This window comes from Pleurodeles waltl, chromosome 4_1 (assembly GCF_031143425.1).
Source record: "Pleurodeles waltl isolate 20211129_DDA chromosome 4_1, aPleWal1.hap1.20221129, whole genome shotgun sequence".
Classification (NCBI taxonomy): domain Eukaryota; kingdom Metazoa; phylum Chordata; class Amphibia; order Caudata; family Salamandridae; genus Pleurodeles; species Pleurodeles waltl.
In genome coordinates this window covers 976,121,369-976,146,255 of record NC_090442.1, presented here as the reverse complement: position 1 = coordinate 976,146,255, position 24,887 = coordinate 976,121,369, and the positions used below count along the sequence as shown (strand labels likewise).

Here is a 24,887-nt window from a genome sequence, read left to right as displayed (position 1 = left end):
GCCTCTGTCCACCTTGGATTCTAGATGGCAGAATCAAGTGGCCACCTTGAGGAGCTCTGGGCAGTGGGGTGGTGATGGACAGGGGAGTGGTTACACCCCTTTCCATTGTCCAGGTTTGAGCCAGAACAGGGAATAGAGGTTCCTGAACTGGTGCAGACTGGTTTATGCAAGGAAGGCACCAAATGTGCCCTTTAAAGCATACCAGTGGCTTGGGGAGGCTACCCCTCCCAAGCCATATAACACCTATTTCCAAAGGAAATCCTTTGTTCTGCCTTCCTGAGCTTGAGCTGGTCAAGCATCAGGAGGGTAAAAACATGTCTGTAGGATGGCAGCAGCGCGGGATTCCCGGGAAAGCCCTGCAAACTAGTAGGAGCAAAGCAGGTGGTCCTCTAAGGAGCCTCCGGAGTTTATCGAATCATAGAATCAATAATGGCATCTCTATTGGGGTATGATTCCAACATGTTTGATACCGAACATGCCCAGGTTTGGAGTTACCATTATGTAGCTCGACATAGGTAGTGACCTATCTCCAGTACACACGTAAAATGGCGTCCCCTCACTCACAAAGTCCAGGAAAATGGAGCTGGAGTTGTAGGGGCACTCTGCTCATGCAGGGGTGCCCTCACACACAGGTACCTGCACCCTGCACTCTGGGCTAGGAGTGCCTACCATAGGGGTGACTTACAGTGACCTGGTTCAGTGGCCTGAAGTGAAAGGGTGCATGCAATGACAGGCCCGCAGACACATTTTGCATGGGCTCGAATGGGTGGCATAATACATGCTGCAGCCGGTGGGGAACCCCTGGTGCCCCAATGCCTTGGGTACCAAGGTACTATATATTAGGGACTTATATGGGGGCACCAATATGCCAAATATAGGGTATGCGAAGTCCAAGCAACCAAATTTAGAGGGAGAGAGTACAGTCACTGGGGTCCTTGTTAGCAGGATCCCAGTGAACACAGTCAAAACACACTGACAGCAGGCAAAAAGTTGGGTAACCATGCCAAAAAGAGGGTACTTTCCTGCACTCCCTCTATCTGTCCTTTCACCACTCCCCTGCTGTTCTCGCTCTCTCTCTCTCCACCCTTGCTTCACTCTTGCTCCTTTTTTTACCCCTTAGCATGTTGCCTCTCTCTTCATCTTTCACTCTTGCTCCTTTCTTTTACCCGTCTCCCTCTGTCTCTTTACATTTTAAACTATTTTCTCTCTTTCACTTTTTCACTGTTGCACATTTTCTTTTTCATGTTTACTTTCTCTGGCTCTTACTCACTTAATTTCCCATGTCTCATTCATTTTTTTATTTGAATATTTGCTTTGCTCAGCCAGGACTAAAGAATTTCATAATAAGCCCGAAACATAACAAACAAGAAAGTGAATTACAATGGACAAGTGGGGGGAAAGTAATAGGTGACACATAGAAACATAACAGGTCAATAAAACCATCTATGATATAGCATCAATTAATGGTGGAATATTTCATTATGTATTTGACATAAGGTAGTATGACTTTAGTGTAGGAATTGTTTAACCAGGTGGACTTTTAGTTTTCCTCAGAGTCGTTAGTGGTGTTAATATCCTCAGGTTTGCTTGTAGCGATCTCCAGGAAGGAGGCACCCATTTCCAAGAATGATTGTTTACAGGTTGGTGCAGATTTCTAAGGCCCACTTCTTGTGAAGATGATGCTTTATCCATCATCCTTCATCAGAGCTATCTCTGGAGATGCTCACTTACCCCTATTTACTATTATCAATGACTCCTTCACTCAAGGCTTCTTGCCAGAATCTCTCGGGGCAGACCAGATCCTCCAACTCTCAAAGAAACCTGCTCAAGATGCTGATGACCTTGCCAGCTATCAGCCCATCATTCACTTACCATTCATGGGGGATCATCGAAAAAGCAGTCTACATTCAACCCAAGGCCACATCGATGCTAACCATCTCCTGCATGACTGCCAGTCTTCAGATCACTCCGCAGCACAGAAACATATATTTTACACATCATAGGTGGTGCCACCTTGACCACAGATGAAGATGACCTCTGACTTCTGATATTGCAGATCTTCTCAGTAACCTTCAACAAAGTCGGCCATCCAATTTGTATACGCACCATGGAGTATCAAATGAGATTCACCAGCAAAGCCCTTCAATGGTTGTCCTCCTACCTTTCCAACCCACACTAGTTCATTTACTTGGGCACGACTAGGTTGCAAAAGATCCTGTTCTCCTGTGGAGTTCTCCCAGGGCTCCATATTGTCTCCTGTCATCTTCGCCCTTTCTATGGAGCTACTTGTTGATCTACTCACTGTTAACAGCATCAGGATTCACCACTATGCCAATGATACACAGCTGTACTTGAGTCTCCTCGGCTTCAGGCATCAGATGCCTCAAACACTGCTTGCACATCATCCACACCTGAATGTCCTGCACCTACCTGAAGTTCAACCCAGCCAATATTGAATTCCTGTGATTTGCCAAAAAAAATAAAACAGATACAGTACAACCTGGCTCAATTACATGAACCTTCACAAATCACAACTTTCACCAAATGCCAAGCCACTTGAATTCACCCTGGATACCAACGTCACCCTCAAGGAACTCATTGCCAAAAAAACAGAGGGCCTGGTACCATCTTTTTTTTCTAAAGAATGTCAAACCACTTCTTCCAAAAAGTGACTTCAGAACTGCTGTCACTCTTGCATTTTGGTGCTGATAATGCCCTACACAATGGCCTCTGAGACTCCACACAGGCAACCCTTAGGGGCATCATACATGCTGCCCTGCACTGCCTTTAGAACCATCTGCATCATTTCCAAAGCTATCATGGCCAGTACCGCTGCTCATCTGGCAGGCAAGGTCACAATCTCTGGTTGATCCAGGCACACCCAGAGCCACGGCAACATCAGACTGCAGACTAAGTGTAAAAAACAAAGACCGCAGGACTTTTCTCTCCATGCGGCCAGGATCTGGAGCAACATCCCCGTGTTCGTCAGGACCGCCCCAAAGCTGCTGGGGAATGAAACGGAAGGTATTCTGTATCTCCCCCTGGGATTTAAAAAAAATAAATCCTCTAGTGCTTTAGGCCTCAGGTTTTTTGAAAGCCCTCCCTGGCTTTCAGATGCACCAAAGGGGTTAAGAAATGGTTGAGCATTACAGATGCATTCTTAATTTGGTTTGTGGTTTTCTGCCTCATTATGCTTGCTTGGTTAGGAGGTCCTTCATAATATTGGTGATTGGTATGCACAATAGTTGTATCTGTCCAACCATGGTATATTGCCCTGGACATGTTTTTTCATTTTGTGGGAGGGTGGACTCAGAGAACTTGACCTTTTAAGTGAATGAATGAATAGCAAGATGTGTAGGGTGCACAGCTACTCCGAGGAGTGACCCAGCTGTGGGTGGAATGTAAGCAAGCAGAGGATGTCAGAACGAAAAAAAATAAAAATCAGGTCTTAAGTTGCTTTCTGAAAGACCTCTCGTTTTAATTTTGGTGTAATTTATTAGGCAGACTGTTCCAGACTTGGGGGCCCAGATGGGGGAAGTATTCCTCCTGTTTTTGCCCACCTTACCCTACGGACTTTAGCCAGGTGTCGGTGAGAAGAGTGCAGACTTCTAAGAGGAGTGTAATATTGAATCCTGGAGGACAGGAACTCAGGCAGAGTGGTTCAAAGCTCTTTGTAGGAGGACCAGAATCTTGAACAGGATCCTTTTTAGGTCTCGTCTAGGCAGCTCATGCGCTGTCTCTTCAAGACATGATGTTTCTTTTACATGGGCTTTGGGCATGCCCCCTCGTTTGTCATTGGTTCCTTTCTGTGCCTTTCCAAATCTGATACTTTTGTGTGGTGAATCTGTCAAATTTGTCCCTCTTTTTGTTTTGGTTCACGCCCATGGTGACTGGCCCTATTACATGTCTCTCCACAGGGCATTTAGGTTACTGTTGCTAGACTATTTTCTTAGTTTGCCTTGAGATTTTGGATTGTTGTTTTTAGGGGTGGTGAAACAACCATGCATAAGCTGTTGCGTTTTTCACCATGCCATCCCCTCTGCTGTTGCACCTGCCCGCCACACTTATGCTCCTATCACTGCTGCTGTCAGTGCGCTGCAAAGGCCGCTTCCTGCTCCCTTTTATAATCCCCCACATACCTTCAATGAACTATATGTTGGTTGCCATGTCTGCCGTTTGCAGATTTATTTATTGGTGGAAAATGTACTTTATTATACAGCAACACAGCTAAAATATGGTATTATTTAAAATCACAGTGGCACAGCAAAGGTGTAAATTAAATAAGTTATTGCAGCTCTTTTGTCGCTCTGTTGGGCACCCTCAGGGCGCAAGACTGGGTGGACGCGGTCTATCAGTATCCCCGAATTTTAGAAGGGGGAGCTGCTCCTCAAAGTCTAAGACCGGCAGAGGCTTGTATGAATCCGTATTGTTGCCTCATGCCCCTGCACAGCGCTGGCCTCAGCAGACAGTGAATGGCATAACCTCGATGTGCAGAGTGGCTTTGGGACTTTAAAAACTGTCAGCCCTAACAGCGGCATCCTCTTCACTTGTGTAAGTGGTTGTGGTGGGGGTGATTCAGTGCCCTTACAGCGGGCCTGCGTAACCTGGGTCCGATCCTCGCTAACTCTCACCGACTGGGGTTTGCCCTGTCCTAAGATGTCTCCTTCCAGTTCAACACACAAGGCCATTGTGGTAGCCTGCCAGTACCACCCTGGGTCCTGGCTGTCACCTGTTTGTGGCCTGTTCCCCTCACGCAACTTGTCATCATTCTTTAGGATCGCCTTGTAAGTACCGCCATGCCTTGCTTGGAGCTTTCGCTGCCAGCAAGACCTCCCCCACGCCATAGGTGCACCTCAGTTCTTCCTCTCTACCAATAACCTCTTGCATTCAATGCTGCACTTATGTTCCTTAAAAATATATCCACCCCAATGTCCGACAGGTGTACCCCATTTGGACCATGATAGTCTAGCTGCCCCAAATTAAGTAAACTGTGCTTAATCACACCTATGCCTACCCCAACAGGAATTTGGCCAGGGGACTATTTAGCCTCCTTCTTGACAACTCTATACTGCCTGGAGATTGAACCCCTTTCCAAGACCTTCTGGGAATGATCTCTGACCATAAAACGTCTGTGGCATCCATGGTCCAGTCCAACTCGGTGAGGGATTCCTTCATAATCTGAAACAAGTTGCCGCTACCTATAGCTGGGAGTTCTTTCCCACCTAAGTGAATTATCAAAACGTCACGTTTCTTGCCCGGGTTTGGCATGCCTAAATGACGCCTTCCAAGTCCCTCCATTGCAGCCCAGGCTTTCCGAACCAGTCCACCCTTGTGCGCTGGAACAAGAATATTGCATTCTCTCCACTGTTGCCAGCTCTTTCCGCTGCCCTGGACACATAAGAGTGCCCGATGACCCACACGGTTTTGCATTCTGTGGTGGAAAAACAAACCAAAAGGGAGAGGTGAAGATTGAGCCAACAGTCATGGCTTTATTATATTAATTAATCATACATTGTAGTATAAATTTTTGCTCAGACATCCACCTCAAGTCCTTCCTTGGACCACCCTTCTAGTTAGCCATTACTTGCGGATGTTTGGGCGTATATATAAATGGAACCTCTCAGATCCCCCATCTCCCAATTTTTTTAATTGTATTAGCCGACATTTCTTCCTGGAAGGCTGTTGTGGTTGCCCCAATTCTGAATGAATATGTGGTGTAGTGATGCCCACAAAGCCCCGCTATCTTTACAGTTGATGCCAATACCCTCCTAAACTGATATAATGCTAAAGGTGTCCCATCCTTGTGAGTGAGGATGTATGCCTCGCCCTGGCCCCAGCCCGTTCCTGTATATACCCTGCCAGGAGTCGAACTGTGCAATATGGGCTGTACCTCTTCCATCTCAGTATAATGCTCTGTCCCCTGCCTAACTGATCTGTCTTACATTGCCTGACTCGAATAGTCACATTGTGAGGGCCCCAGCATAAATCCTTAACCAACAGGGCCCTGCCACTTTTGTCACCTTTGGCTCTGGCTACCAGCTCGCTCACCCTGAATGCACCAAAAAAGGCCAGCGTGAAGGCTGTACTAAATATTAAAAGTCTCAAAATGGAATGGCACACCAAAGGGAGGTGGTCAATTAGTCCTCTTAGTGTTGAAAATTCCATAGGTGACCTAAAATCCTGTTTCTTCTCTACATGTTCGACCCATCCTTTCAAAGCTTCCCTGAGCAGAAATCCTTTTGTTGGGTCCTGCAGACCCTTCAACTTTGCCTTGTGTGCTACTGCTGCCAAGTGCTCCATTACCCAAGACCTGGTTTTCTCTGCACCGTTCGCCCATACAACAAAGTGTTTGACCCGTACCACCAATGCCTCAAAATCCTCTTCTGTATCAACCACCCCAGATGCAATGTCCTCAAATGTCTCCATGCAACACCGGTACCGTTGCCTTGTGCCAACCGTTAGGGCCTTCTCCGCCATGCTCTGAAGTTGTATTTCTCTTGACTCATTTCCCAGAATTCCTCCTTGAAGGGGGTCCTCTCCTCTTCTGCTTCTGGCCACTCCGCCCGGAACCTCTCCCAGTGCAGGCGAGAAAGAGCATAAGCTGCCTTATTCTGCATCCCTTGCACATGCTTAGCCCTAACTTCAATATTGTACTGGAGGCATGTTCGCACCATGTGCCTTAGTAACCCCAGTACCTTGAGGCAAGAGGCTGTTTGCACAATAATGGCATGGACAGGGGCCATATTGTCTGACCGCATAACTAATTTATTGTTGGCCAGACGATCCGACAAAAGCAGCAGTGACACCAGAATGGGGAAAGAGCTCCAACACTGTTATATTCCCCATCATTTTAGAATTGTGCCAAGCTGCTGGCCATGCCCTGGCGCACCAAGCTGTCCCCAATATTGCTCCAAAGCCCCCAAGCCTGGAAGTATCTGGGTACAGTTGCAACAGCTCTTTCGTTGTCCACGGTGATGGCCACTACCGAACTCTGTTGAAACCTTCTAGAAAAGACAACCACATACGCTGGTCCCCTTTCAGACCTGCCCTCAACCTTACAAAATGATGCCTTTTAGTAATGCCTGCTGTTGCGCATGCCAAACTCCTGGAAAAGACTCTTCCCACCTGAATGACCCTAGATGCAAAGTTGAGCTTCCCCAGCAGCTCCTTTATGACCTTTAATGTTGCTTTCTCCTTTACTAGCATCCTCTGGATTACTGTTGCCAAATCTTGTATCTTTCCTGCTGGGAGGCGGGACCCCCTTTCTGTGGAGTCCAACTTGATCCCTAAAAATGACAATCTAGTCGTTAGGCCCTCTTTTTTCCCCCGCAGCCAAAGGTACCTCCAATTCTTGTGAAACAAATTCAAAGGCAGCCGGCGTTTGTGCACAGTCTGAGGAGTCTGTTTTCCCCACAAACAAAAAATCATCAAGGTAATGGAGCTTGGCCCACACCGGCTGCAACCTGTGTGTTGCCCACCGGAGAAAGGAACTAAAAGCCTCAAAATATAAACATGATACAGAACATCCCATGGGCATACACCTGTCTTAGTATAGCTTTCCCTGTAACTGAAACCCCAATAAGTGGAAGCTTTCTGGATGTACTGGCAACAGACTAAAGGCAGATTCAACATCTGCTTTTGCCATAAGGGTGTCGCGTAGGCTCTCATTATTCTAATGAGATTACTGGATTTGAGCGGCAGAATTGCCTCCGGTGTGGGAGACTGAGTCTAACCCACTACAGGTGACACCTGTCAGCCTAATCCGGGTTTTGCTCCAGCTAACTAGCAGTGCCTCATTTCTATCCAAGATAGATGATTGGGCAGCCAGGCGCATGACACAAATGACTCCTTAGGGAAATCGTGGTCACTCAGTTCGCATCCGTTTCTCTCAGTTACGTTAGTCTCACATATACAAGGACAAGCAGAGGCAGTATATGTTTCAATAAGGTTTCAATGAAGCAACTGCATCTTAGATAAGAAAGCATGTACTGCAATAACCAGGATGATAAATCCTGACAGTATTAAAATTGTGACAAGGAGAGTAAAGCATAAAAATAACGCTACCACTAGAGTCAATAGACTAATTCCAACCTAGGCTATATTAGAGCACAGCATGTTAAGCTCTAGTTCTGTCCTTCAGGTTCCCCTGGGAAGACATCATCCCCCATACCTGAGCAAAGGCCTGAAGTCTGCAAAAGCAGCTGTAGCAAAACGTTCAGCATACATTCATGGTCATCTGGCTGGAATCTCCCTCTAACGTGTATGGGACATGGAAGTGTTTTTATAATAAACAGCTGATGTTCTGAGAAAATGTCCCTACGTAAGGATGTGTATATTTCTATGAATACCAGAGACAAAGCGTTACCCCGTTTACCGGCAACCTCTCTTACTGCGGCCTTGAGAGAAGCACAGAGTGAATGAAATGTCTTGTTTAAGAATGCAGCTAGATAGAGAGAAATAAAACAAGACCGCAAATGTGGCTATTGTTAAAATAATAAACAAAGCTGAATAAAATAAATCTAGGTTAAAGTGCACAGCAGCAGGCCTAAAGTGCTAAAATAACGTGCATCGAGCTATAACTAAAATGGCTACACAACAAGGGCACCCAGTCCAGCCTCCCTGACGAGCTTGATCGCCTCGTCAAGTGAAGCATAAGAACACAAGGCTTTGCTCAGCCAATCATTAACTGAATTCCCTTTCAGATATAAAAGATGATGGATCATCCGATATTTGCCTTCCTCTTTTTTGTGTACGATCCCTAGTGGAGAGATGATAAAGGTTGCTAAGGGAGGTTTGTCAAACGGATCTGCTATCCTACCCCCAACATAGCTCTTTTTCTATTTTTTTTGCCACCATGTCTGGCAATTTTTCTGCTGAGCTCAGGTTCCTTGAAGACCTTTCAGCCTCTCGGCCTGAGTAAGGAATTCTGAACCCCTCCTTAAAACCCCAGAAGAGTAATTCCCTCTCATCTTCCTTCGGGTACTCGTTCAAAAGTGTCGCTAGGATGTCAAAATGGATCGGGTGGGCCTTTTGTTAACGGGTCCCCTCAATGGCTGGCCATTGAATATGCCGCCAGGTGTTGCTCTGTTGAGTGATTTGTAAGAAAAAGCTGGGTGACTGGCCAGCACCGTGTACACCCATGTTTGAATTTGCACGCCACACCCCAGGAGCAGTTGCCTGCATTGAACAGACGGCAGGTGTTATCCCTGCTTTACACTGGAGCAAAAGTTTGAACGTGTCTGCAACCTTTGAAGTCTGAAATGACTGTAACTGCCCCTGTGGTGGCTGCGGGTGCCCGACCATGAGCTGTCCTTGGCTAGTCGCTGTGCCTTGATTAACAGTCTGTGATGTTATACCGCCTTGTGGTTGAATGCTGTGCTGCAACTGTCTTGCATGCAGTGAGCCAGATGGCTGGCCCATCCCAGCCAATGACTGTGGGTCCTTGTCCCAACTGGGCCGTGTATTCAGCTGGCCATTCCCAACTTGATGTAACACCCCCCCATTGTGCATTGCAGAGATTGGGCAATTGTTACTGGGCTGTTGGCCGGGCACCCCAAGCACCAGCTGTCTCCCTCCCATACCTAAGCATTGTTGTTGTGACGGCCCCCAACTGGTTGATGTTGCGCTAAACCTAATCCTGTGTGGTGGTGACTATGGCTGACCAAAGAATGCTGATAACTTGGGCCATACCTCAAACCTTAGTGTTGAGGACCGCCATCCTGTTGAGTGGATGTCCAGGAAATGGTGGGTACATTTTGGAACTGACCGCTCTGTGCCTGCTTTGAGCCTGTCAGTAATTGAGGGGCCAGTCCTGACTGTGTGCTTGAGAGAGATTGTGCTGGCGCACTGCTTAATTGTAATCCCTGCCCCCAGAGTGTTGTGGGCCACTGTCGTAAACCAAATCCTACCCAGGATGCACCCACCCCATATCCAGCACCTGACCCCATGATCTCCACCCATTCTTCCGCCTCCCTCTGATCCTGCAACATACCTGGCATTGCCTCCATGCGCTGGCGGAAGGCTAAGTCATATTACAGCCAACCCATTCCTCCAAAACGCCTGAACCTCTCCTGAATAGCCTGATTGTACCTAATCAAGGCTGGACCTGTTCAGGGTACCTCTCCAAAATTATGGCTGCTAACAAGGCAAATGTCAGTTCATAATATTCTCCTCTGGTCTAACCCTTTTCCTATCCTTGCCCTGTCCAGAGCCCTTAAATGTATCCACACCGCTGCGTACAGGCTGTAGTAAGGTGAAAATATCAATGAATTCTCTCTTCCACACTCTCTCCTTAACCTCTTGTGGAATATGCGATGCCAGTGACCGCCTCCCACTCAGTCCTACCACCCTTCCAGCCTTGGGTGGTGCAGTGGTAGGTTTGTTCACCTCTGCCACGTGTACCAGGAGGTCCCCCGCGGGTGTACTGGAGTTACCTCTGCCCATCCTCTCAAGCGTAGGTTGAACTGCCAGTTTTCCACCCCATGTTCCTTCACCGCACCCTCCCACACATCTGTTGGACTCCCCTCGTCTGAGTCACCTACCCTCAACCTTTGGGGTTGGGTTTCCCTTCTGCCCATTCCATTCCTTAAAAAGTTTCAACATCACTTTGGAGAACTCACACAAATCCCCAGTCTCTGGTGTTAGTGTATTCCTTCGTTAGAAGGTTCTTGCCCGACACCAATTGGCTGAAGTGGCACTGGCGACCTTGTAGTCAATTCTATCCCCTGTTGCCACCCTCTTCTCCTCTTGTGCCTTCTTTGTTTTCTTTGCTTTTGATGTCCCACTACCCCTCCCCCTTTGACCTTCCTTTTGGTGTTGAGCTGCTCACCTTGTGGTAACGTGTACATATGACCAGGCACTGCTAAAATTCCTGGCTGTAACTCCTCCTTGTCCTTGGACTGTCCGCTTCCATGGGAGGTGGGTGCCCGCATATGGGCCATGGCCATCTCCCAACCGTTGGCTTTAGTGGTTCCTGCAAAGCGGGCCCTAATTTGCTCTGATTCTCTCCATCCAGATGATTCACCTCCCAGCACACACACCCCTAGCTCTTGCCTCCTCCTCCATGGCCAAATCTATTTCAGTACTGCAGTGTGCTCCATCCTCTGCCATCCTTTCTCTATACCGGTCTGGCACGGGCCCCCTTCCCAGGTGACCTTGCGTACGTTGCCCCTGACCCCAATGCCTCCTTCTGTTCCCTTTCTACACCAACAATGAGCTTTACTGCCCCACTACTGTCACAGCCTTTGCTCAGGTGAACATTTCCCCTTTCACCTCCTCGATGGACTGCTTCCTTCTTTGTATCCTCGGACATTGTGCAGCAGCAGCACCTCTGTACTCACAAGAATCCCCAGGAGAAAGAGGGCGCCGGGCCAGGTGCCTGCAATTAAAAACCTTCCACCCACCCCCCCAAGCCACATTCCTCCAGCTAAATGTATGACTGGGCTAGACCCAGTGTCCCCCTTCCTAACCAGTATTTCTCTGCCTGCCTTATCTCCCCTCCTTATTCCTGCCAAGTCCAGGTTCTGCTCCCTGGGGGTGACCTCCACTAAGGCCCATGGCCCATGATCCAGCTATATCCCACCCAATTGGTTGGGGGTCGTACCAAGGGGCAAAACTGGGCAAAAATGTGTTTATATACAGCAAAGACACACACAGACTCAGGCCCTCATTGTGAACATGGCGGGATAGCCCGCTGCCGACCACGGTGACGGTCGATGGATGACCTCCAGTGGCGGCAGCAGGCATCCCGCCATATTCTGATGCATGGAGCCTCAGCGCCGTTGATGACGGTGAGGCATGCCATGCTGGTGGTCGGTGGCTTGGGTGGATGCTGCTCCACCCTCAGCGCCACGGCAGTCCAGGCACCGCCACGCCTATGATGATGCAGTCATAGGCGTGGAGGTGAGGCAATGCTGGCGCAGCAGCATCCAAGGAGCCTGTTCTCTCCCAGAGCAGTGCCACGGAACAGGTAAGTGCTGTCCGGAAGGGGGGAGGGGTGTGTATGTGTGTTGAGTGTGTGAGTGCATGGGGTGTGTATTTGTGAAGGTTGGGGATGTGTGTGCGTATATGACTGCGTGTGTGCATGTGGGAGTATGGGTGCATGTGTATGTTGGGGGGTTGGGGGTATGGGAGGGACCTGTATTGAGGGGGGTGGGTGGGGGATGGTATTGGGGGGTTTGTGATACCTACAGGGAGACTGGATGGGGGGGGCGGTTTTTGGAGTTCAGGGTTGGGGTGGGGCAGTTTTAGGGGTTTGAGGGGCTGGGTGGGGGTAGTGGTTAGTATGTCTCATACAGGTGACAGGAATGAGAATTCCTGTCAGCCGTATGCTTTCCACCAGGGATTACCTGGTGGGGTAACCCACCAGGAAATCCCTGGTGAAAATGGGTTCATTATCCCACTGCCGGTCCGGCCTCCACCCCTAGGTCGAAGGTGCCTACCGTCGGCCCGGCCGTCGATTCTGGTCTGGCGGTGGGTAGTAGTGAACTGCCTGCTGTCACCTAACCCAGCCAGATATAGATTGTAAGGCACAGAAGGATTTAAATGCAGAGAAAGGATCACTTTCTAAAAGTGGCATTTCTTAAACAGTAATATTAAATACAACTTCACCAGTCAGCAGGTATTTGTATTACCATTCTGGCCATACTAAATATGACTGTGTTAATCCTTTCAGATCAGAAGCTACCACTCAAACAGTATATGAGGGTAGCCCTAATGTTAGCCTGTGAAAGGAGCAGGCCTCACAGCAGTGTAAAATGAATTTATGAGTTTGACACTACCAGGACATATAAACTACACTGCCTTTTACCTACATAGCACCCTCCCCTGGGTTACCTAGGGCCTACCTTAGGGGTGACATATATGTAGAAAAAGGGGAGTTTAAGGCTTAGCACGTACTTTTAAATGGCAAGTCGAAGTGGCAGTGAAACTGCACACACAGGCCTTGCAATGGCAGGCCTGAGGCATGGTTACGGGGCTACTTAGGTGGGTGGCACAATCGGTGCTGTAGGCCCACAAGTAGCATTTAATCTATAGGCCCTGGGCACATGTAGTGCACTTTACTGGGGACTTACAAGTAGATTAAATAAGCCAGTTGGGTAGAAATCAATGTCACCATGTTTTAAGGCAGAGAGCATTTGCACTTTAGCACTGGTTAGCACTGGTTAGCAGTGGTAAAGTGTGCAGAGTCCTAAAACCAGCAAAAACAGTGTCCAAAAAGTGGAGAGAGGCAGGCAGAAAGTTAGGTGTGACTACCCTAAGGCTGTCAGGTCTAACACTGGACGAGAAAGATGGCATCCAGACCTCTTGGCATGTGTTTGAGAAAGGACTTCAGCCACTTCATCACTGTACACCTGATGCCTATATCATGAAGACGGGCAAGCAGCCTGGACTGAAGGACCATGTCAAAAGCAGTGGATAGGTCCAGCAGTACCAGAAATGCCTTTCCTGCTGCATTAAGGTGCATTTTATCACTTCCGAAACTTCTAGAAGTGCTGAACTTAGACCTAAAACCTGGCTGCCTAGGGTGGAGTAGCCTGTGGGACTCGATGTAATTGGATAGCTGCTGATTCACAAACTTCTCCACAAGTTTTCACAAGGCTGGCAGCAAGGAGGTAGGCCGGTAGTTTCTTGGGATATTGAGATGTGCATTGGGCTTTTTTCAGGAGGAGTAGAATCTAGGGCTGTTTCCAGTTAGAAGGGACTATCCTGGATGACAGAAACCTGTTCAAAACCAGATTGATGTCTTCCACTCCCCACACAAGAACAAAAGAGGGCATGGGGTCAGAAGAGGAGCCTTACCTAAGGTTTAGAATAGCAGCTCTCAAATAATCTATTGAGATCGGGTCAAAGGATGAAAGTATGCAGGTGATATCAGGGGAGGGGGGGTGGGTGAGGCCAATGGCTGATACACCTATTGCAGTTAGGCTATTTTGAATTCCCGCAATTTTGTTCTTTAAAAAGGCCAGTTGTTCAAACCACTTGGCCGAGGGATCCTTGCCATCAGATCTGGGAATGTTTTTACTATCTTAAAGATTTCTTTTGGCTTATTATCTACCATATCAATATTTCCCTCATAACATTTCTTTTTAGTGGAATTGATTAGGCTAGAGTAGTTTTTTTAGTGCTGAGGTTTATTTGGCTTTGTCCTCAAGCTATGGTTTTTGCACCAAGCTCTTTCTGCCTTTTTACAAGTTTTTTTTCGCTTGCCTCAAGGTATCATAAAAACCAGGGGCAAGAGAGCTAGGCTCGACCTGTCAGGCGTCTAGGGAGTGGTGGGGGCTAGCTCTACCACTGAGGACCGAATCCAGTTGTCAGACACCTGAATGTCTTAATCAAGTGAACCAGGGAAGTTAGGCACAGTGTTTTTTTCTAAGTTGTTTAGCAAGCTATCCTGAGAGGTCCTGGAAAAAGGTCGGGTTTTCACGACTTCCATGTGAGGCCACCTGCCATCCGAAATTGATCAAGTAATGGTCAGTCCATGTAAGGGGGATGGGGGTCAAACACACTTAATTTCTCATTGGAGAAAATGTGGTCAATAATATGTCCATCTGTATGCATTGAGATGGTGACCTTTTGAGAGGCCAAGAAGGGTCATGATGTCTATAAGACTGAGAGTGTCTTTATCAGAGGGGGAGTCCCACTGCATAATAAAATCGCAAGTATTATATGGTGCGATAAGTGTAATAGAACCTGCAACATAGGTTCTTTAAGGGAATTATTTTTAAGAGGGCGGCTGGGCCAGGAGGCCTATAAATTAGGAGGCAAGTGACAGACTGTTGGGCATTCAGAGCTAGGCAGAAGCCAAAGGCTTTGGACTTCAATAGGTCGTCAGCCAGAAAAGTAGTGCAGGAATAAATGTGCTTAAAAATAATGGCAATACCTCCTCCTCTACCAGTGACAAGTCTAAATTCTGAGTTTTGTAATCCACGGGAATGGCAGTTTCCAAGAGAGGTTAAGAAGAAGCTGACAACCTGGTTTCTATTATAAAAAATAGGTCGGACCTCTCATCACAAAGATCATGTACACAAACGGTGTGCTTTTAAAGGGACTGTACGTTGACAAGGAAAGCTTTGATAGAAACTTCATTATGGTTGGTGGAGGAGCTACAATATGCAACTCCTGAAGGGAGTGACTTACACTCCAAGCCGCAAAACGTACAGGTGGCAGAAGTATCTTCATCAAGAGGGAGTGGTGTTTTAGTAAAAGAAGTCTATATGTTGAGGGCTCAAAACCTCTTTTGAGTACTTCAGGCTTACCCTAGAGTCTTTCAGGGAATGGACATAGTGGCTGGCACTGGATGCTTCTGGAACGCTGACGGTCACAGACAGGTTTGCCTTAGGGACACCTTCGACACACCAGCGTTTGCCTTAGGGACACCTTCGACACACCAGCGGAGTGCCTGCTGTGCGTGTCAGACACGGGCTCATCTTAAATAATGGTAGGAGAGCCGATCAGAGAGCAAGCTACCCCGCTCACTGCAAACACTGGAGCGGGAAAAGCAAGGCAGCGCAGTGGAATTACACTACTGCTATAGGAAGAGTACAACAAAGAAGCACTACATCAGTTTCAACTCAACTTTTAAAACCGTCCCCAAACACGTTCAGATTTTAAGCAGTCTCTGGTGCAAATTCAATAGTAAACAGTCTCAGTTCCAAGCAAAAAATGTCCCCCACTAAAGAAATTTCCCAGTGCAAATTAACAGAATAAGAATAGTGAATTTCATGGTGGATTACTTTCTGGCTTCAGCATTTCTGCTTGTTTGATGGTTCATTGCTTTCTGCTTAATTGTTGTGTACGCTACCAGACACAGGCCTACTGCTGTTCTACTTTACAAACATGTGCCCATGAGAGAAATTTGTATGGCTGGAATGGGGCTTTCCCAAAAACATTCTACTGTACCATGCCCTTGATGCTTCCTCTTGGAATGGTTCAGCCTATAAGAAGAATTCCGAAGAATATGTAACTTGCTGACAGATTTAATTTTCTCCCATTTATTCCTGTCTAGCCATGAGTTCAAATTTGCAGAAAGGTGGGTGGTAAGAGTATCTCTGTTAAAAATGTATGTATTTTTGGAAATAACAATCAGACTCTCTTTAGTACAAACCTCTATTTTTAAGTTTCTTTTATAAGAACAAATATCATAAGACATGGACACCGACTGGGAACTGTGCATACTGGAATTTCTGTGTGGTATTCTACTCCGCACAACTATAAGAAGTCTAGTGTCCTTGCAACCAGATTTACTGGGTGCGGGAACAACTAACATGAAGACCCAGCAGGTAAAATCACTGTGGGGAGAAATATGCATGTAGCCAAGACCCCCTTCCATGATCCCTGTTGAAACCGCACAGGGGGTGTATTACATGCTGCCCCCTGCCAACCAAAATTCTCCCCTTCTTCCTTCATCTTCCTCAAGCTTTCCCCCACCTCACCTTCCAATAGCCCCTTGCATTCTTCTACCACAGCCTCTGTAGAGTGTAACTCGTAATTACACTGTATTGGTGGGTTGTCACTGCACAGTATTGATAATTACTGGTGCGGAGTTTGCACCCTGTCTGTACCGTGAAGCTTGTAATCAGTGCCATGGTGGGGGGCTATTTAGAGTACTTGGGAATAGATCAACAGGGATGAAGGCCCAGCTATCACATCCCATCATAAGCTTATCTTTCTTTTGCCAGCACTCATTAAAATTGGTGGGAAGTGATCACTCACAGGCTTTCTAAACATCTTTAAGGCCTGGTTTAGACACCGAGACTGTCCCTGCGGCTGTACTAAATTACCTCATACAAGATTGCAATGATGGCATTTCTACCTGCTTCATCCTGCTATTGTAAGAGTGTCATCCTGCTACCCCCTAATCAGGAACTTTATGAAAAACCTCCTTTTTTTATTCTGTGGCACGATGTTTGTGCTGTTGCTACCATCATTTCAAGATTGAATGATGTCATTTCTTGCTACATTGACCCTCCTGGGTCATCCGTTTGCAAGATGTCAGGCTTTTACAATACAGCCGCATGACTTGTCATGAATTTTGGGAGATTTAATAGGGTAGCGCTCTGTGAAGCAGGAGGAGGGGCCAGCCGCCACACGCTAGGGCAAGGAGCCCTTTAAAAACATTAACGCGCTCCCGCTGCCGCGGGTAGCGCTCTGTGAAGCAGGAGGAGGGGCCAGCCGCCACACGCTAGGGCAAGGAGCCCTTTAAAAACATTAACGGGCTCCCGCTGCCGCGGGTAGCGCTCTGTGAAGCAGGAGGAGGGGCCAGCCGCCACACGCTAGGGCAAGGAGCCCTTTAAAAACATTAACGCGCTCCCGCTGCGCGGGACGCGCCCAGGCGGTGCCCGGGCGAAGCCCGGGCCAAGGGCGGGCCCGTCCTTGCCCGTCATTGCCAGGAAGAGCCAGGGCAGGGCCACCCCCCTAATGTTTTAAACTAGGTAGGCTCAAATGTGATGCCCCTTAAAAGTAGTGCGTCTGGGTTTATTTAAGTATAAACATCCTTACCTATATCGCACTACCTTTCAATTAGGGCCTATCGGCTTCTGGAATATATTATCCAAGGTATTCATAAATCAGTTGCGGCTTCCGTTAGTATCCCGGCAGGCAGCGCGGCACCGAGGAGCCCCGGCCCGGAGACCCCGGCAAATGGTGTGCCCCGGAAGTCGGTGGATTAATTGAGTGCACCTGCATACACGACGCTGGCTGCGAGGATCGCGGGCTCCGAGCAGGGGAAGCGAGACAGTGACGAGGTGTGGAGGCAAAGACGGAGCAAAGACGGAGCAGAGCAAGGGGCTCTGTCAGTGTTTGTATACTGCCGAGACCAGGGGACTGTATGTAGGTTGTGTATATCACATTTTGTTTTCAAGCAGCCCTTATTATCTTATTATTTGTGTGTAACTTGGAAAAGCCTTATTCGATTTTAAAGTGATAAATTGTGACTGTTAAGCATGTCAAAGCAAAAAGTCCCCTCTATACCCCAGACATTGGATAATTATTTAGTGAAGATTGTTAGTAAAATTAATTGCGAGAGGAGACAATCCCTAGGGCTTAGCAGCTCTCCCCCATTATCTAGTGTGCAACTTTCACCTGCTCCATTGGCTCTGGATGACAGTAGTAGTGTCTGCACTAATTCCGGTGTCCCTGATAGGGAAGTGATTATGCAGAATACTTCTACTTTAGCCGATCTAGAGGTTTCCACTGATCCCATAGTGCAACATCCACCCACCCCACTACCTAGAGTGGTTAGAGCATGTAGAAAGACCCAGACTAAACGTGGGGGTGCTCGGCCCGCAAAAAAAAGATTAGTTAGCCCCCTCAAGAATCCAGATAAGGATGAGGATAATACGGCAAATATCGACGACGTTAAACTAGATGCAGAAAAAACAAAAAACTTAGTAAGTATTATTGACTTAAAGATTAAGGGTATTGTCAAACCCCTTATGGTAAAAATTGATCAGCTAACCGCGGAGGTTAATAGATTAGGCGATCTCCTCAAAAAAACACTGGTGGAAGTAGATAGTGTGTCAGCCCCAATAACAATAAGCAATCATGATACTCAGGTTGCTCCCCCCGGTGATGTTACAGGTTTAGATATTAGTAGGAGTGTTGTACAGAACTACTCGACAGCACAGTCCTTAGCCTGTAATGATAGCCAGGTTGTTTTAATACCTGATAGAAAAGAGGATTGGACTGAGGTAAGGCGAAGGCGCGCCATTAATCTCCCTCCTGATTGCGCACCATATGTGGTAGTTTTAGCTAATGTTCCCCCTGTTGCAAAGGGGAATCATCAGGAAACCCACGAGTCTTTAAAAAATAAAACCGTTTCCTGGATGCACAGGCATTGTGGATTCCCAACTGAACTCTCAGATCAAGTTCTGACTACCAGAAGGGTAAATTGGATAGGGAGCTCTAAGAAAAGTTTTAGTGGTGACTGTGTCATTATAAACTTTAAACACCCTCAACATGCTGCCACTGTATTATTAAGAGCTGCCTCATTACCAATTACTGATAATAATGTGTGTGCCCGCTCGCTTGCTTTCTTTTACAGCCATCATAATAATGCCCCTTATGGGAGTAGAGGAAGTAGATTATGCCCTGCTACACACAGGCTATACCCTGATATTTTAATGCAAAACCGGTTTCAACCCCTAAGTTCTCTTGATGCAAATGATTGACTTAATGAGGGAGGGCAGTTCTTACCCCAGGTGATTATTATTCCCTGTGTGGATATCGGTATAGACAATACCATGGCCCAAGAGATGCCCAACAACACAGAAATTGAATTGGCGGTGGATATAAGGGCACCGCCCGATTGTGGGGACATAAGCAATTCAAACCAGAATGCGAATTGGGGACGAAACAATGGTATGGTGCCTGATAGTAATTGTGTTAGGGGTAAGGATACTATTACTATTGTTTGTTAGAATGTGGCAGGGCTGAAATCGAAGGAGAGGGATCCGGGATGGTTAACGTTTGTTAATGCCCATGACATTTTATGTCTTCAAGAAACATGGTGTAAAGATGAAGTTAACTATGAGGGATTCGTTTCTTACAATTTACCGGCGTTGGGAGGTGGTATAGGTAGAGCGAAAGGCGGTCTCCTTATACTTGTAACGATCTGTCGTCCTATTGTGGTTAAAAAGTATATACCTGTAGGGGACCTTGTGCAGATCCTCTGGCTTGTGGATGACAAAGACCATAATGTTTTATTGATTAACTATTATAATAACATTTTTGATGTTACCCGGGTCAAAGTAGTAACAGACTTAGCCGGCGCTGTCGAAAACTTATGTCTGGAACAGAATGTTGTATTTGACTTCATCTGGGTAGGGGACTTCAATACTACTTTGTGCGATTTGTCTACACAAAGGGTTTGTGGGGTTACTAACAGTGCCGGCTGGGATGTCCCGCATTTTGGACATAACAGTTATGGGGAAGCACTGCATAAGTTCATGGGCTGCTATGACCTGGAAATAGTGGAGTGCTGTAAAGATGTTAATGGTTTACCCATTCCCACTTTTAAAAATTGGCACATCAGCTTGGTCATTGACCATGTGATCACATCTTCTAATATTAGTTCTTACTGTGATCCACCAAGAATTGAAGTAACTACCCAAAGTGACCACAACCGTATTATTCTGGACACTACCCTTTGGGCCGGTAGTTCGGTGGATGTGGGAATTATTATTTCTAATGTAGAACCACATAGGACTAACGGTGTAAGGCTAAGATGGATTGGTGAAAGAGCCGATGATTTAACTAGCTCCATAATTAATGAGAGCCTGCTGGACATTGCTTCTATTTAAAAAAATAGTTCTGACTCTGAGAGGGTTTTATATTATTTTAACCAAATTAATAAAGCTATTGATGCCAAGTTTACCAGTCGCAATAGTAGGCAAAGTAGGAACGGACCGAGATGGTTTAATCACCTTTGCACTTCCGCACTAACTGGCCTCAAGCAGGCTTTAGCAGCGAGGCCCAGGGACAAAAAACTGGTAAATAAATTAAGAATGGAATACAAATGTGCGCTCAAACAGAGGAAGGGTGAACTGCAGCAACAGGCTTGGGATTCCCTCAACCAAGCTGCTGAATTATCAAATTGTACATTATTTTGGGCCACGGTCAACTCGCCTTTTCTAAGGGATGAAAAAACACCACAGTTGACTTCTAATGTTTCTAGCGAGGGTTGGATTGCACATTTCTCCAGCATTTTTGACTCTGATAAAGACAATGATCCTAGTCCCAATAAGTGGCCCACTGTGCCTTTGGATATATCTGTTAGTGAGGTCAAATATGGTATACGGGCTAGCAAAGGAGGGAAAGCTCAGGGCCCGGACGGGGTACCTATAGACGTTTATAAAGCTGCGCCAGATGTCTGGGGCCCCCTTTTAACCATTGTTTTTAATGTTGCCGGGTGTGCCGAGGCCCCTGTAACTTGGGGTGAATCAATCATTGTGCCAATTCATAAAAAGGGAAGTAGATCTGATGCTAAGAATTACCGCCCGATCTCTCTCCTTGACTCTTCAGTCAAGGTTATGAGTAGAGTGATGTTAGTAAGATTAGAGGAATGGGCTGAGCAGGATAGCATACTGGCTGATAGCCAGTATGGTTTTAGGAAGGGACGAGGTACGCTCGACCAGTGCATCAATCTTGATCTACTGATCGGGAAGTATACTGAAGCGAAACCCGGTTCCCTGTATCTTTGTTTTGCTGACCTGAGCAGCGCATTCGATATGGTAGATCATTCCATTTTATGGCCAACTCTGTTAAATTTAGGAGCCCCAGAAGGCATAATCTTTTTCCTCGCTAGGTTATACGAGAAATTGAAAACCAACGTACGTTTTGGAACCAGAGGAGAGTGTACTCCAAAAATCTGTGTTATACGAGGAATTAGACAGGGTTGTGTTTTGGCACCTCTCTTATTTATTTTATTTATTAATGGAATTGATGATATTTTAAAAAAGGTTAATGCTGATGCTCCTCAGATCAACGGTGTTCCGGTGCCGGTATTACTATATGCCGACGACGCTGTTTTACTCTCTCGAACACCTGTCGGATTACAACGACTAATGGATAGTTTTTCCTCCTTTATTAAAGATAGAAAACTAGTAATTAATAAGGGAAAAACGCATACCATGACCTGCGGAGCTAAAGCCAAAACGTTAAATGCCTTTTTTATAGACGGCGAAAAGGTGCAACAGGTGGATAAATTTTGTTACCTAGGTATTACCTTCTCTAACGACAGGAAATGGAACAATGAATTTAATAACATCCGGAATAAAATGGCAAAAAATGCTTATGGTATTTATAGATTTGCTGCAAAAGTTGGGGATCGTCGAACCAGGGATATGCTCAAGATTTACCAAGCTAGATGTGTGACTATTGCTCTGTATGGGGCAGGAGTATGGGGTTATAGCTGTACCTACAACTTACAGTTGGAGGAAAATATGTTTTTAAAAAAGCTCCTGTTTTTGCCCATCTCTGCCTCAACTGAATTAAGCCATCGCGAATTAGCCATTAATTATTTAACTGATCTGATATCACTTAAACCATTGATGATCTGGCGGTCTTTTTGGCTTGGCGATGAGAAGCTACTTAACAGAACTATTGTTGAGGATTGCCTACGTTTGGATAAATATCGAGATATTCCCTGGGTTAAATATGTTGTTGTCTGTTTTTCAGACATTTTTAATCTGAATATTTTAAATAATCCTAGTGCAGCAACCACGATCTCCAAATCAGAAATGAAAAGTATATTTCTAACTTATGCAGAAAGGAAACGAGCAACCATAGCCGGATCACTGTCCTCCGTCATTTTTTATAATAGATACAATCTAATGGAGGGTTTTCCATCTTACCTAACTATGGTGACTAGGAATTCACATAAATTTGTGCTAACCAGACTATGATTTGGGATGGCACATTGTTTAGTAGCCCATCCAAACATTAAGAAACACCCGATTGGGCCATGTAGGTGCGATAATGTATCTACACAGAGCACTGTGCACCTTCTGCTGTTCTGTAAACTGTATACATGTTTTCGTATAGTATTTTTGAAACCTCTGTTTGTTAAATACGGAACACGTACAGTTAAACATGCCATGGCTTTAATTTTTAATCTGCAATCAGCAGATATTTGTTTTTATACTGCCACCTTTTTAAATCAGTGCATCAATTCCAGGAAAAGTATGAGTTTTTAATGTATTTCATTATTCATTTTATATATTTATGAATGACCATATGTATTACTCAATGAGCCATTAACTATAATTAATAACTGTTAGTTTTAATTGCAATGTCTTTGTAAATATGTACTGTTGTCGTTTTTTTTTTTGTTGTTTTTTTTTCTTCTTTGTTCATGCTTTTATGGTCATTTATATGTGCCGAATAAAGTTATATGAATTGAATTGAATTGAATAGGTTATTCGCGTCTCGGTTCTCTGAGTCACCATAAGCTCCAGTGGTTACCTGTTTATAGAAGGTTCCACTACGCGGTGCTCTGCTTTGCCCACAGAGCCTATTATTAAACAGGCCCCATGAAGCTTATGTGTTCACTTCCAAGTGTAAGTGATTACTTCACGTTGACTTTTTCCTCCTGTTATCAGCCTGCAATTGAGAAAGGCTTGGTGAGGGCGGGTGGTATGAGGGTCATATTCTCTGTATTTTGTTGCTTCCTCCTTTTGGAACACACTCCATCTTGGCATGCACAAAATAGAGGAAGCTTACTAATGCTAATCTATTTTATTCATTATCTTAATGTCCTTCGGCATTCATTGAACTTTAAAAGTAACAGCTCAACTCATATCTTGCATGTACAGGTTATCAGTATATTTAGAGATGACCTCAGACACTAATTCCAGGATTGGTGGCAATTTTAGAAGAAATCGAGCAGAAAGGATGGGCGGTGCTTTTTTGTCCTTTGGTGATGATAGCTCAGGTGTCTGATGACTGAACAGTGGGTAGACTGAGAGCCAGCTCAGCTATGTGAAGCCTGAAAATATGGTTTATATCTAACTGAAGGCATGCCTCCTCTGCCTAAAGCAAACGTCTCTCAGAGTGAAAAGTAAACAGATGTAGAATTTGCTTCAACATATGAATGCATGTTTTTTTCCTCTGAAATGGTGTCTATAGAGTGGCTCTAAGAATAGCTCTACCCCATTACTTGAAATGTTAGCCTCGCCTCCTTTGGTTTCTGTTTGCCTCCCCTCCCAGCCCCAAACTCAACACCCCCACCCCGAAAGATGTTCAGATCTATTTGCAGCCCCGCTTTAAATTTGCCTGAACACTACATTGCAACGTGGGTCAAGGTAAGTAGATGTTGAGGTAACAATAGCAAGTTTAGATTTACACTACGACGTAGTAGTAGGTCATGTTGTGGTTGTGATATTTTGTGCTATACAGTCATGTTTTTCACTACATGTGTTTTTTCCCATCTACACACTCCTAAAAATACTTCCAATTGATCAAACATCACTGTTGAACTTGTAAGGGGTAGATTTGGGTGTATTCTTCCGTACATCTTAGATTGTCTGAACAAAAAAAGGGTCCAAAGTAAATTGAGTACAGGCTTACTTGAAAACCAATGCAAATAAAAAGTTTTGTTATTTTTTCTTTTATGAAGCATCATTTATTAGGATTGAAAGCTGCTGCTGCCCTAACACAATATTTATATTGTGTTTTCTGTTTTTGTCTTTGCAGCTGTATAAACTGACACCTCAAGAAGAGAAGATTGGCACTCTGTTGGAGGGTGTTATTTGCAGGATGTCAACAAAAGATGTTTTGTGACAGTTGACTTCACTGTTGGCTGACAAAGCTATCATTTTGTTACAAGGTGCAAAGACCTTAGTATACTTTGTTTGGACTATCTGTATCAGATAATTAAGAGATTGTTCTCACTCTTTTTTTCTGAAAGTTCCTGTGTAAGATTTCTTAATTAAGCATGTTTGCAGTTCTTTCATGCATCAGATATGTTGAACTTTTCTCTTAGCGAAGATGTAAAAGAATAATAGTTTATAGTTTATATATTACAACAAGTAATAAAACGAGTTGCCTGTTATTCTTCATCAGAAAAGGCTCCCTCATGGTGCCACTGCAGTAGTTATATTTGTGGAGTGTTATTACTACTAGATGATGTGACGTGAGCCAGAGCTCTTCAACCTGTCAGACACAATGTAAATAATTTTGAGGGGAATTTAGGTTTAACATACTTAGAAAGTTAAACCTATAGAACCGTACATGTACAATCATTTACTTGGCCATAAACCTTAATATTTGCTTCATCAGCGCCTGTAGGATCACAAGAACGTCATAGGGACCATAACCTTTACATTTAACTTTGGAGAGTGGCTCACTACAGTACACCATACCTACTTAGAATGACAATTAAGGAAAGT

At 45.5% G+C, this 24,887-nt stretch overlaps 1 protein-coding gene across 3 annotated transcripts in view; it reads left to right on the top strand.

The window, feature by feature from the left end:
* The window catches only part of TPRKB (TP53RK binding protein), a 94,519-nt gene extending 69,970 nt beyond the window's left edge, over window positions 1-24,549 (top strand). For 2 of the 3 annotated variants that reach the window (XM_069229737.1, XM_069229738.1), the window contains exon 5: window positions 24,193-24,549. In XM_069229737.1, the coding sequence (XP_069085838.1) occupies window positions 24,193-24,279 (87 nt within the window). In that variant the 3' untranslated portion in view covers window positions 24,280-24,549. The remainder of the gene's footprint in view (window positions 1-24,192) is intronic. The other variant, XM_069229739.1, reaches the window with a different exon arrangement.
* Window positions 24,550-24,887: the final 338 nt, after the last annotated feature.